Here is a 13,510-nt window from a genome sequence, read left to right as displayed (position 1 = left end):
GCCTCCAAACTGGTCTTTAATGGAACCACTGTTGGTTCTGTTCCCTCTCTGCTTTCCCCCCTTTTCCCCCTACAATCCCCCTGGGACATCTGGGGGTGACAGAAGTTCCCCTCCCTGGCCCCTGAGTGATGCACCCCCCTCCCAGTGCCACCAGTAAAGGGGGGGCTCGGCCCCTCAACCCCCCATTATCCCCTGCTCTGAATGAGGGGGTGAGGTCCCTTCTGCCCGCTGGAGTGGTTTCAGTAGGACCTACATAAACCCCGAAGGGCGCTGCCCCCCTCCCCTTTCCCCCCTTGCCCCGAGCCAGCAGCAGCAGTAGAGAGCGATAGATATTTATATAAATATTTGGGGCTGTACAAGTGAGGGGGTGCAGGGGGGGTGTGGGGGGCACACAGGTCACAGGCCCGGGGGGGCTGTGGGCCGGGGGGGCCCCTCGCCGCTGCCTGAGTGGTCGAGCTCTGCACTGTCACAGTCCGAGTCCTCGGAGACCTGGGGGGGAACACAAATGGGGGTGAAACATCCCCTGCCACCCTTAATCTGGGGCGACCTGGCGACCCCCTTCCCTTGGCCAACCCCATCAGAGACCCCCACCCCACCGTGAGCATCCCTGGGATATCCTTGGGGACCCCCTTTCCTTTGCCAGCCCAAGCTGGGGGCACATGGGGACCCCCACCCTGCAGTGACTGCCCCTGGGTGGGGGCATCACCTTGGTGGGGCTGAGTCCCCCGTGCCGGCGGCCGGGCCCCTCGGGCGGGGCCGCGTCCAGCGGGATCTCAGAGCCCTGGGACAGCAGGTCCTCGGAGCGGTCATCGGGACGCTCGTCCGTGTTGGTGCTGCCCACGTCGGGGGTGGCACTGTGCGACGGCTCGCTCGTGTGGCCCTCGTCGCCGTCCCCGTCCGAGAAGTTCTCCGAGCTGAAGGTCGACAGCGACTGGCGCTTGCTCATCCCCGGGGGCCACCTGGGCAGGGGGCAAGGGGGGCAGGGGGTGAGGACACGGGGGTCCGAGCACACCTGGACCCCTCCCAGGTGTCCCCAGGCACCCATGGAGGGGTCAGTACCCACCTCTGCCGCAGCGGCAGCTCCACCTCGCTGTCCACTTCACCCTCCTCCTCCTCCGACGAGACCCCCCGTTTCTGGGGGTAGAGGGCAGGGGGTGTTGGGGTCCTCCTGATGCCCCTTGCGAGGGACCCTCGGTCCTGACCCGCCCCCCCACCCCGCGAGGGACCCAGGAGTCCTGAGCCCCCTCCCCAAACCCCTCCCCGGAAGGAATCCATCCCCTCTCCCACTTCTGGGCGGCCCTGGGGTCTCCCCGTGTCCTCGCCACCCCCCCCCCAAAAGGCGCCGGGGGTCTGGGGGTCTCACCTGCCCGCGGGTGACGGCCGCCCGGTACAGCAGAGCCGCGGGGGTGAGGTGCTGCCCGGCCCCCCCTTTCCCCCCCCGGCCGGCCCCGCTCTCCCGTTCAGGCTCCCCGGGAGCGGGGGGCTGCGGCGGGGGGGACCCTTGGGTGCCCGTTGCCCCCTCGGGTCCCGCATCAGGTACCGTGGCCGGGGGGGCACCCGCGGCCTCCAGGGTGCCCCCGAGGATGTCGGGGCTGGCGGCGGTGGCAGGGGGACCCCGGGGGGTTCCGGCCTCGGGTCCCGGCTCCCCGCAGCCCCCCCGGGGTCCCGCTTTGCGGTGGCGGCCCTTGGCCCGGCGGCTGCGCCCGGGGGACGGGGGGCCCTTGGGACACCCCGGCAGGGCCACCTGCGCCATGGCCGCGTCCAGCTTGGGCAGCAGCACCTCCGGCTTCAGGATGTCGGGGCTGGACACGGAGGGACACGGGGAAGGGCTGTGGGTGGGGATCCAGGCACCGGGACCCCTGGAATATCCACGGCCCCAAAGAACCACCCCCCCCTCCAAGGGACACCGGTGTCTGCAGCCCCAAAATTCCCACAAAGGACCCCGGACTCCCACCCCGAGGTCCCCAAACATCTGCACACCCAGATATTTTCTCCCCGCCCCCAGGAACCCAGATGCCCCCAGGGCTCTAAAGGACCCCAAATTCAGGTCCCCAGACCGCCCCACCGTGCTGGACCCCCACATCCGTGCCCCCCCCGCAACCCAAATCACCAGCACCCCCATTTTCCCCCCATGTGCCCCACCCCAAACGCCCCAAGGTGACCCCCCCGAGGGACCCCAGCCCCCGCTCACCGCTTGCCATGGGGCGAGAGCTTCTGGGGGACGTTGCGTTTCTTGATGAGGGTCTCGACAGCGTTGCCGTGCAGGAGCCCCCGCGGCACCCGCGGCTTGAAGAGCCCGGGGTAGCGCTTCTCCAGCGCCTGCTCCCGCCTGCCACGGGCCACGCGTGGGCACCCGCACCCTGCCCGTGCCAAGCGGGGCCTGGCGGGTGCCCATGGCCGGGGGGGAGTGGCCACGGGGTAAGGGATGACCATGGGGTGGACAAAGGGCTGGCCATGGCCAGGGGTGGCCATGGGATGGGCACACAGGGTGCTGGGGGTGCCGTCTGGGTGCTTTTGGGGGTGTTACTTGGGGGTGCTGCCCACCCACCTGAGCAGCTCCTTCTCCTTGAGCTCCAGCTGCAGCATGAGCGCGCTGAGCTCCATGTAGAGGTTGTTGGCGCGCTCCAGCTTCCGCTCGTAGTGCTCCCGGATGTCCAGTGCGTGCCTGGCGACGGCGACACACGTGGCGTCGAACACGGAGCCCGGGGACACCCACGGCACCCGCCAGGAACAGGGACAGGCACCCACGGCCCCGCACCAGGGACAGAGACCCTCCCTGTGCCCCACCACCCCCTGGTGCCCTCTCCCCTGGTTCCCCCTGTCCCTTCCCAGTGCTCCCAGTGCCCCCCAGCAGGGCCCCACCGCAGCTCCTCGCGCCGGCGGTTGATCAGCTCCTCCTCCAGCCGGTGCAGACACGTCCCCTCCGACTTGATCTTCTCGAAGTGCAGCTTCACCTCCTCTCGCCACTCGGCCTGCGGCACAGGGACAGCGCTGTCACTGCCACCGGGCTCCGGCCAGCACAGGCAATGGTCAGCCTGGGCATCCAGGGCACCAGCGGTACTGGGCACTGGGCTACTGCCCACTGCAGGCACTGGGTGCTGGGGCCCTGTGGTGCTGGAAAAATGGGATCCTGGGGTGCTGGGATCTGGGTACCTGGGATTTGAAGTAGGTCTCCTGGGGGGTGGAGAGTACATCGGCCGAGGCGATGTCGAGGTGCAGCAGGATCTGGCGGAAGGACGGCCGGTTCCGGGGTTTGCTGTTCCTGGGAGAAAGGACACAGCACTGAGGGCAGGCTGGGGGGAACTGGGAGGGGTTGGGGGAGTCCTGGGGGTGCTGGAGGGGTCTGGGAGTGCTGGGGGGTCCTGAGGGCTTTGGGGACCAGGCCAGAGAAGGGTGCACAGGACACACGGGGGGCACCGCTACAACCAGGGGTCCCCCCTGCCCTGCCCACAGGGGGAGGTCCCTCGTGCTGGTCCCACAGCACCCTCCATGGTGGGGTCCCGCGTGCCGCGGGTGCCCACAGTGTGTCCCCAAGGTGTCCCTTGGGGTGTCCCCGCGGGCACTCACCAGCACTGGCGCAGCAGCACCTTGAAGCCGTCGGGGCAGCTGGAGGGGACGGGCAGGTGGAGGCTGTTGCTGCCCACGCCCCAGATTATGGCCGACGAGTCCACGTCCTTGTAGGGGATCTCGCCCGTCAGCAGCTCCCACAGCACCACCCCGAAGGACCTACGGGCACCCGCAGCCCCCATCACCCACGGCGGGGCACCCCTGTGGCCTCCTGCTGTCCCCTCACCCTCCCCGCTCCGGTGTCCCCAGTGTCCCCCGCTCCTGTGGTCCCTGATGTCCCCCAGTCCCAATGTCACTCCCAGTATCCCTGGTGTCCCCACAACGTCTCCTGTCCCCATAGCCTGCTGCTGCTGGGTCTGCAGTGCCACCACAGCTGCCCAGTGTCCCCGACGTCCCCGATGTCCCTGTGGCCTCACCAGATGTCCACCTTCTCAGACACAGGCTCGTTGCGGATGACCTCGGGGGCCATCCAGGCCACGGTGCCGGCAAAGGACATCTTGGTGCTCTTGTCGATGAGTTCCTTGGAGGTGCCGAAGTCCGAGATCTTCACCACATCGTCGTAGGTGATGAGCATGCTGGGGACACGCGCTCAGCGCCACGCCAATGACACGCCACCGGCACGGGCACGGCACCGCCACGGGCATGCAACTGCTGCGAGCACCATCGGGTCACAGCACGGCACCGGTGGGGACAACGTGGACACGGACAGGGCAGGGGACAACAGCCACACGGACAGGGCACTGACACGGACGTGTCACCCACATGGGACAACACCACACAGGGCAGGGGACAACACTGACATGGACACGGCACCGGCGTGGGACACCAACATGGGCATGGCCCTGCCACGGACATGCAATGCCATGAGTGTGGTCCTGTTGAGGGGACCACGTGCACAGCTCGGCCACCACCACGAGCACGGCACTGCCACGGGCATGAAGCCACCAGGTGTGGCACTGCCACGGTCACACAACTCACAGACAGCACCACGGGCACAGCACCGGCAGGGGCACGGCACCACCGAGGACACGCCACCGTCCTGGCACGGCACCGCCGCGCTCAGGCACCCACCCCATGCACATCCCCACGCCCGGGGGCACCAAGGGGTGCTCCGAGCCCCGTCCCCGGCTCACTTGGGCGACTTGAGGTCCCGGTGGATGATCTTGTGCAGGTGCAGGTAGTTCATGCCGCCGGCGATGCCCATGGACCAGTCGACCAGCAGCGAGGGGGTGACCTTGCGGCCGGCGCGCAGCACCTCGTAGAGCTGCCCCTGGGCGCAGAACTCCATGATGATGCAGTAACAGGGGGCCTGGGTGCACACGCCCCTGCGGGCACAGCGGCACCTCAGCGCCCGCCGGGGCCATCGCTGCCTCCAGGACACCCCCAGGGTGCCCCGAGCCCTCGGCGTGTCCATGCCCGGAGTCCTCGCTGTGTCCTGCCCACCTTGGTCCGTGCCATGCTGGGGGTCACCATGCCCGTGGCGTGTCCATGCCCATGCTGTGTCCGTGCCCATGCCAGGCCCATGCTGTGTCCATGCCCATGCTGTGTCCATGTTCCAGCATGCTCCATGCCCCCATCCATGTTCTAGCATCGTCCATGCCCCCTGCCATGTCCATGTTCTAGCATGTTCCGTGCCCCACACCGTGTCCATGCCCCATGCCCGCGGCGTCCCTGTGCCCGCGGTGTCCCTGTGCCCCCGCCGGTGCCAGCAGCCCCCTGCTCACTTGAAGGTGATGATGTTGGGGTGCTTGAGCTTGCGCAGGTGTTTGATGTCGGTCTCCTTGAGGTCCCGCACCTTCTTCACGGCCACCTCCTCGCCGTGGAAGCGGCCCAGGAACACGGCGCCCTGCGCCCCGCTGCCCACCCACTGCAGGTCCAGGATCTCCTCGAACGGCACCTCCCAGGGGTCTGCGGGCACCCATGGACATGGCACCGGCACCCCCCAGCAACCCCAGCACCCCCAGAACACCCCCAGCACCCCCATCCCCATGGTACCCCTGCTACACCCACAAACCCACAAGCATCGCCCTTTGCCCCCTTCACTCCCTTTTGCTCCCTTGCCCCCTCCTTTGCCCTTCACCCCCTTCTTTACCCCCTCACCCCATTCCCTGCCCCCTTCAGCCCATTCTCTGCCCCACTCGCCCCCTGTTTCCCCCTCTCCCCGACCCCCGCTCACCCTCGGGGGGATGTTTGTGCTCGGCCGCGTAGGCTTTGCCAATCATGGTCCACACGGGCTTCAGGCACCCGAAGAGCCCCTCCAGGAACCCCCCCCCGGCCTGGCAGCGCAGGTGGGCGGCATCGGCTGCCAGCGGCCCCGCGGCCTCGGGGCCGAGCTCTGGGGGCCGGGCCCCCCCCCGGCGGGGCCAGGCCTCGGGGGGGGCGCTGGGGGCGGGCAGGACATCGCGCAGGACGCACTGGGTGGGGGTCAGCTCCTGCTCGGGGGTCCCGTCCGACGGCAGCGCCAGCGAGGGGGACGGCGTGCGGGTCTCGTGCAGGCAGGCCATGGCCACAGCTCTGCGGGGCGAGCGGTCAGCGGGGCCCTCGGGCACCCCCGGACTTGGGGGTGACCCCCAGCACCCTCGGGCACCCCCGGACACGGCTGTGACCCCTTTGCACACGGGTGAGCCCCCCCCGCACCCTCGCCCCCTCCCCCCGGGTGCCCCCAGAGTGCCCACGAGTGTGGAAATCCCTCCTGCGCGTGTGCCAGGCCCCGCACGGCCACGCGCAAACGTGTCAGGGTAAACTGAGGCACGAGGGGTCCCCGGGGGGGGGGGGATAGTCACCATGGCAACAGCGCGCCCGGCGATGATGTCATCACTAAAATTGGGGGGGGTGAGTCACGGGGGGGGCGGGGGAGGGGCTTAACGTCACCCCGAGGGACCCGCGGGGGAGGGGGGCACGACCCGCCCCTCCAGGTGTCGCGTGTGTCCCCCCGTGGTGACATCACGTCACACGGTGACGTCATCCCGGTAAGGGATGGAGACTCCCCCCCCCTCCCCTCCCCCAGGGAAACTGAGGCAGGAGCGGGGGAGCAGCGACCCGGGGGGGGCTTGGGACAAAGGGGGGACGGAGGTGACATTTGCGACATGCGACAGCGCGGGCCCCATGTCGCGACAGCGCAGTGCTGGAGGAGGGGAGCGGGGGCGACACAGCGCCCCCGCCGGCGCGTCATGTCGGGACAAGGCGCCCTGTCGCGACATAGGGAGGGTGCGGGGGACGTTGCGTGACGGGGGGAGGGAGGTGCAGAGGCGCGGGGGGGGGGGGGGCACACGCGCGTGCAAAGGGGGGGGGTCCGCACCCACGGGAGGGGCGCGCGCGTGCAAAGGGGGGGGGGGTGTCGCACACATGGGGGGGACACAGGGACACACTGGGGGGGGGGGGGGACACACGGACACGCGCACGGACACGCGCACGGACACGCGCACGGACACGCCACACGCACCTGCCGCCGCTTGCACGCGCGTGTGCAAGAGGTCACGAGCGCGTGCCCGGGGCGCGGGCACGGCTGCGGGGGGGGGGCCGGGGGGGTCACGGCTGTGCCCGCGCGCGTTCAAGGGGCCGCTCGTGTCCCCTCCCCTCCCCCCTCGCCCCCCCGCGGGGACCCCGCGTCCGAGGGGGGGGAGGGGAGGGCGCGGCCCCCCGGGCCTCGGGGGGACCCGGCGATGGAGGGGGGGGGGGGCCGTGAGCCCCCCCCATCCCCCGCCGCAGCCCCGCTACCCCCTCCCCATCCCGGCGCATCCCCGGTCCTGCCCCCGCCCTCATCCCCATCCCGGTGCATCCCCCCCCCCCGCCTCGGCCTCCCCGCGCCGGTGCCGGTACCTGACGGGGCTCCGGGGCCCTCGCCCGGGGATGCGGGTGATGCCGGGGGGGTTCCGGGGGGGTTCCGGTGCCGGGGGTCCCGGCGGTGCCGGTGCTGGTGGGGCTGGGCCCGGCGGGCGGGGCCGGTACCGGGGCCGGGGCCGCGGTCGGGGCGAGCGGCGAGAACGGCCCCGCCCGACAGGAACGGCCCCGCCCCGGCCCCGCCCCGCGCACCGGAGAGACCGACACGGGCACCGGGAGCCCCCCCGGCAGCGCTCCGGGACCCCGATACTGCACCGGGACCCCCCCCCGATACCGCACCGGGACCCCGAAACTGCACCGAGAACCCCCGCACCGGAGAGACCGGGACCGGGACCCAGATACTGCATCGGAACCCCTCCCCCGGCACCGGGAGAGACCGGCACCGGGGACCCCCCCTTACAGCGCCCCGGGACCCCGAAAATGCACCGGGACCCCCCCGGTACCGCAGCGGAACCCAGACACTGCACCGGGACCCCGGTACCGTGCGGGGACCCTCCCCGGCACCGGGAGCCCCCCTGAAATTGCACCGGGACCCCGAAACAGCACCGGGACCCAAATACTACATGGGGACCCTCCTCGGCACCGGGAGAGACCGGCACCGGCAGCCGGAACCCCCCCGACAGTGCTCCGGGACCCCGAAACTGCACCGGGACCCCGATACTGCATCAGGATCCCCCCCCCCCCCCTCCACGGCACCGGCAGGGACCGGCACCGGCACCGGGACCCCGATACGGCACCGGGACCCCTCTGGCACCGGGAGAGGCCGGCACAGGCACCGGGACCCCCCCGGTTCCGTACCGGGATCCCGATCCTGCACTGGGACCACCCCCGGTACTGGAGAGACCGGCACAGGCACCGGAGCCCCTCCGGCACCAGCACCGGGACCCCTTCCCGGATCGGCACCGGACCGGGACCACCCGGCACCAGCACCGGCACCTCCAGGACCGGCCCTACCGGTGCCCCCATGACCCCGCCGGCACCGCCCGGCCGAGCAGCACACGGGGCACCGGTGCGATCCCACTGCTCCCAGTATGGGTGTCCCGCTGTCTGCAGTGCTCCCAGTGCAATCCCAGTGCAATCCCAGTGCGGGTGTCCCATACATCCCAGCGCTCCCAGTCTCAGCCCAGCGCTCCCAGTACAGGTGTCCCTCTGTCCCCAGTGCTCCCGGTGTGATCCCAGCGCTCCCACTCTGACCAGTGCCACCTCTGCCCCGTCCCCATTGTCCCCATTGTCCCCATTGTCCCCATTGTCCCCATTGTCCCCTAACCCTCCATCGGGGGAAACTGAGGCAGGGCCCCCCTCGCCCCTCCAGCACCACGTGACTCCGCTTCCCGCCTCCTCCACGCTCCCGCCCCCCCCTTCCGCGCGGGGGTTTGTGGGAAGCGTAGTCCGCCGGGGGCACGTAACGGCGGCTGCGCGCGCTGCGGGCGGCGCTCGGCGGACTACACGTCCCGGAACCCGCCGCGCGGCGCGGCGCTCCCGTGATGCCGCGCGCCCCCTGGCGGCGCGGGCGGCGGCCGGAGCGGCGGGGATGAGCGAGGAGGGGGCGGGCGGGGCCCGGCGGAGCGGCGGCGCCTTCCCCAGGTACCGGGACCCCCGGCGCCCCCCGGCACCCCCCGGCACCGCCCGGGGCTCCCCGGGGCTCCCCTGGCACCGCCACAGCCCCCCCCCCCCCGTGCCGCGGCGGCGGTGGGCAGGGGGAGGGGGCGGCCTAGGCCGGGCCTCGGCGCGGGGGGCGGGGGAGGGGGCGGGGGGGACGCGGGGTTGTCCCCGTGTGGCGGCGGGGGAGGGGGGACAGGGGTGTCCCTGTGGGGTGCGGCGGTGGCATCCCTGTGTCCGTATCCCCGGTGGCGCCACTCGTGTCCCCAAGTGGCACTGCCACCGCTGTCCCCGGGTCCCCACGCTGTGTGGCACTGCCACCGCTGTCCCCACGCGGTGCGGGGACTCCATCCCTGTCCCCGTGTCACCACGTTACACACCAATGCCACCCTGTGTTCCCACACTCCATGGCAGTGCCACCCCGTCCCCATGTCCCTGTGTCCCCAGTGGTGCCACCTCCATCCTCCTGTCCTAATGCCCTGTGGCACTGCCACCCGTGTCCCTGTGTCCCCTCTGAGCCCTGGGGACAGTCCTGTCCGCAGCCTGGAGCAGATGGCAGCCCTGTCCCCATGTCCCTGCAGTACGTGGCAGTGCCACCCCTGTTGCCATGTCCTCTCTGAGCCGGGGTTGGTGACAGCCGTGTCCCCGTGTCCCCAGCCTGGAGCAGATGGTGGCCGCCAGCCCCGGGAAGACGCCCATCAGCCTCCTGCAGGAGTATGGGACACGCTTAGGACGGACCCCCGGCTACGACCTGCTCAAGGCCGAGGGCCAGGCCCACCAGCCCAACTTCACCTTCCGCGTCACCCTCGGGGACATCAGCTGCACCGGTGGGACCCCAGAGCCCCCGGGGACCCCTCGTCCCCTTGGGGAACCCCCACAACCAGCCTGGGCCACCCGTGTGCCCCGTGTCCCCTTGGGGACATCGGCTGCACCGGTGGGACCCCGAAGCCCCGTCCCCACGCTGGGAACCCCTTGTCACCCCCAAGGGTCCCCCCCATGCTGCAGGAGGGGGGCACAGAGGGGGATCCCCAAAATCCTGGATGCTGCTGGGGGTCCCTGGGGCCTGTGGGAGGTGGGTGGTGGGGAGGGGTCCCCAGGGTGTCCCCTGGGTGTCTCCTGACCCCCTGGTGTCCCCCAGGGCAGGGTCCCAGCAAGAAGGCGGCGAAGCACAAGGCGGCCGAGGTGGCCCTGCGGCTGCTCAGAGGGGGGGGTGCCATGCTGGAGCCCCTGGAGCACAGGTGGGGGGCTGGGGGGGGGCACCGAGAGCATCTGGGGGGGTGCTGGGCGGGCTGGGGGTACCCAGGAGTGGGGGACACTCAGGTTTGGGAGGGGAGGGGGGCATTCAGAGGAGTTTGGGGATACCCAAAGGGGGCTTGGTGATCCCGTGGGATTTGGCGGGGGGGGGGGGGTCTGGTGAGCTCAGGTGGGTTTGGAGGTGCCTGGGGGGGGCTGGGGGTACCCAAGGGGTCTGGGGCTATCCAGGGCGGGTCTGAGGGTGCCCAGGGTGGGTGAAGGTAGCAGGGGGGGGTCTGTGGGTGCCCAGGGGGGTCTGGGGTCCCCGTAAGGCCTGAGGGGGTGCTCAGCTGTTGACGCCTCCCCCTCCCCCCAGCTCTCCTTTCCCCCCGGAGCCCCCGGCTGAGCCCGGTCCCGCCGCGCCCCCCCCAGCCCCCGCCGTGCCCCCCACCTCGCCCAGGTAAGGGGGGCCACCGTGTCCCCACCCCAAATCCCCCTCGGCCCCTCTGTGCCCCCCAAGGGGGGCCGTGGAGTGTCCCCAACCCCTGTGTCCCCGCAGGGGCCCCCCCCTGGAGATGAAGACGCCGGTGTCCCCCCCCCAGTCCGAGTGTAACCCTGTGGGGGCTCTGCAGGTGGGTGACCCCAGGGAGGGAACACAAGGGAACACCAACCCTCCTCCCTCCCCTGGTTTGGGAGCCGTTCCCATTTTGGGGTGATGACCTGGCCAGGAGGGGACATGGCCCTTGGGGAGGTGACCTCACCTATTTGGGGGGGAGGGGACAATGGCCTATGGGGTCTCTTCCTCCTTTTTGGGACAGTTATTCTTGTTTTGGGGTCAGTTGCCTCCTTTTGGGGTCAGTTACCTCCATTTTGAGGATGGTTATCCCCATTTCAGGCCCGTTACCCGTTTTGGGGCTGAATATCCCCATTTAGGGACAGTTATTCCCCTTTTGGGGCCGGTTATCCCCATTTAAGGGACAGTTATTCCTGCTTTGGGCTGGTTATCACTATTTTGGGGACAGTTATGGCCCTTTTGGGGCTGGTTATCCCCATCTTGGGCCAGTTATGCCCATTTTGGGCCAGTTATCTCCATTTTGTGGCCCGTTACCCCCCTTGTGGGGCCGCTGATGGCTGTTGTGGGGCTGTCCCTGCGCGGGGGTGGCCCTGTCCCCGTGCCCAGGAGCTGGTGGTGCAGAAGGGCTGGCGCCTGCCCGAGTACACGGTGACGCAGGAGTCGGGGCCGGCGCACCGCAAGGAGTTCACCATGACCTGCCGCGTGGAGAGATTCGTGGAGATCGGTGAGGGGGGAAGGGACCCCCGGGGGCTACTGGGGGGGGTTTTGGGGGGTCCCGGCTCACCCCCAGCCCCCTCCGCAGGCAGTGGCACCTCCAAGAAGCTGGCGAAGCGCAACGCAGCCGCCAAGATGCTCGTGCGGATCCACAACGTCCCCATGGAGCCGCGGGACGGCAGCGAGGCCGAGGGCGAGGAGGACCAGTTCAACATGGTACTGGGGACACTGGGGCGGACACGGGCACCCCAAAGCCACCCCGGAGTCACCCCAGAGTGCCCCTCTCCAGGGGTGTAGGGAGGGCCCCCTCTGGGTTTGAGGCCGTGAGTGGCTGAGCGTGGCCCCGTGGGTGTCCTGCTGTTCCCATATTCCCGGGGGGATTCCCGTGCCTCGGGGGGGTCGGGACGGTCCCCCAGGGGCTCGGCAGGACCCCGAGCGCCCCGTGCCCCCTCCCCAGACGTGCCCCCGGCTGGAGGGGCTGCGGGGCCGCGCCCCCGGCTGCACCTGGGACTCGCTGCGGAACTCGGCGGGCGAGAAGCTGGGCCAGCTGCGGAGCCGGGGGGGGGCCCCCGCGCCGGGGGGGGCCTGCGCCCTCCTGCAGGAGCTCTCGGAGGAGCAGAGCTTCGCCATCAGCTACCTCGACATTGGTGAGCGCCGGGCACCCCTCAGCCCCACCCCGGGCACCCCCCAGATCCCCAACCCGCCCTCAGGGTGCGGTGGGGCGTGGGGGTGACCCCGCTGTGCCCCTCAGATGCCCTGAGCCTCAGCGGGCTGCACCAGTGCCTGGTGGAGCTGTCCACGCAGCCGACCACGGTGTGCCACGGGGCTGCCCCGTCCCGCGACGGCGCCCGCGCCCAGGCCGCCCGCAACGCCCTGCAGTACCTGCGCATCATGGCCGGGGGCAAGTGACCCCCCGCCCGGGCACCAGGATGCGCCCCAGGACTCGCTGACCAATGCTCGGACCTCTGGACACGGCCCCCACCCACGGCTGCCCTGGATGGTGGATGGACAGACAGACCTCAGGGCCCCGGGTCTCCCTCTGGCCTGGCCCCCCCATGCTGGGGAGTCCCCAGGTGCCATCGGCCCCCCAGGAATAAATCTGGGGGGGTTTGTACTCCCCGTGTCGGCGTCTGCTTGGGGTCTGGGGAGCAGAAAAGGGGCAGGACCCACATCCCCCCCCACCCAGGAGCAAAAGCAGAGCAAGGGCTGGGGGTGGGGGCACCACTTTATTGGGGGACGGACGGACACACGGACAGGCTCGGGATGGGCTCCGGGCCGGGCTCGGGGCCGGACGCTCAGCGGCGGCGGCCAAAGCGCTGCGGAGTCGCCATTGTCCAGAACGGGGCCACCGGGGGGTCCCAGCTGCGGGCGCTGAGCCGGGCCTGGGCCCCCCCCTGCGGCCCCCAGCCCGACCTGCCGGGGGACAGGGCAGCGTTGATCCCCAGCGGGGACAGGATGGAGACAGATGAGATGGACAGGGATGGGTGGGATGGGATGGGAATGGACAGACAGGGAGGGATGGAATGGGCTGAGGGACACGCACGGACAACGGGGATCCCATCCCACCACTGACCACTCCCTCAGGCACCCCCAAACCACCCCCGTCCCGCCCCATCTCCTGTGTCCCCCTGGTGTCCCCAAACCCCCCGACCCCATCCCTCAATGCCCCCACAGCACCCGGGACCCCCATCCCCGCTCACCTCTGCGGCTGCAGGGGGGGCCCGGGGGCGCGGCCGGGGCGCTGCAGGGACCGGAGCAGCGCTCCCAGGGCGGCGGCGGCGGCGGCGGGGGGCGGCCCCGGAGCGGCGGCGGCGGCCTGAGGCGGGAGAGGACCGGGGGTCACGGCGGGAGAGGACCGGAGTGCGACCCCCCGACCCCAAGCCCGAGCATCTCCCCACAAACCGAACCCCCCGTTCCGACGGCGCGGCCGGGCCGGGGCTCACCGGGGCCGAGCTGGGGGTCCCGGGACAGGCGCGGGCGGAG

The 13,510-nt window shown here is 70.9% G+C and overlaps 2 protein-coding genes across 2 annotated transcripts; one reads left to right on the top strand and one right to left on the bottom strand.

Annotated features, from left to right (window-relative positions):
• Positions 1 to 396: 396 nt before the first annotated feature.
• MAP3K12 (mitogen-activated protein kinase kinase kinase 12) lies at positions 397 to 6,071 on the bottom strand (the record flags this gene model as incomplete). The annotated part of the gene is made up of 13 exons (XM_082299079.1): positions 397 to 489; positions 707 to 959; positions 1,064 to 1,134; positions 1,364 to 1,802; positions 2,192 to 2,329; positions 2,549 to 2,665; positions 2,863 to 2,972; positions 3,154 to 3,262; positions 3,568 to 3,726; positions 3,984 to 4,142; positions 4,701 to 4,892; positions 5,292 to 5,475; positions 5,744 to 6,071. The coding sequence occupies 13 exons, from the start codon at positions 6,069 to 6,071 to the stop codon at positions 397 to 399; spliced, it is 2,352 nt and encodes a 783-aa protein (XP_082155205.1).
• A 2,849-nt stretch (positions 6,072 to 8,920) lies between these two features.
• Positions 8,921 to 12,573, top strand: TARBP2 (TARBP2 subunit of RISC loading complex). Its single transcript, XM_082299140.1, has 9 exons — positions 8,921 to 8,991; positions 9,664 to 9,833; positions 10,145 to 10,244; positions 10,616 to 10,699; positions 10,799 to 10,871; positions 11,420 to 11,537; positions 11,616 to 11,743; positions 11,985 to 12,174; positions 12,279 to 12,573. Exons 1-9 carry the CDS (start codon positions 8,939 to 8,941, stop codon positions 12,434 to 12,436), a joined length of 1,074 nt encoding a protein of 357 aa, XP_082155266.1. The 5' UTR covers positions 8,921 to 8,938; the 3' UTR covers positions 12,437 to 12,573.
• Positions 12,574 to 13,510: the final 937 nt, after the last annotated feature.

This window comes from Coloeus monedula (assembly GCF_965178545.1).
Source record: "Coloeus monedula genome assembly, chromosome: 30".
Lineage (NCBI taxonomy): Eukaryota > Metazoa > Chordata > Aves > Passeriformes > Corvidae > Coloeus > Coloeus monedula.
Note: the sequence above shows the minus strand (reverse complement) of the source record. Positions and strands in the feature narration are given on the sequence as shown.

Coding starts and splice junctions, on each gene's coding strand:
- TARBP2 (XM_082299140.1), top strand. CDS start 8,939: ATGAGCGAGGAGGGGGCGGGCGGGGCCCGGCGGAGCGGCGGCGCCTTC. Junction 11,538..11,615: donor GGAGAGATTCGTGGAGATCG/GTGAGGGGGGAA, acceptor CCCCCTCCGCAG/GCAGTGGCACCTCCAAGAAG. Junction 11,744..11,984: donor AGGAGGACCAGTTCAACATG/GTACTGGGGACA, acceptor CCCCCTCCCCAG/ACGTGCCCCCGGCTGGAGGG.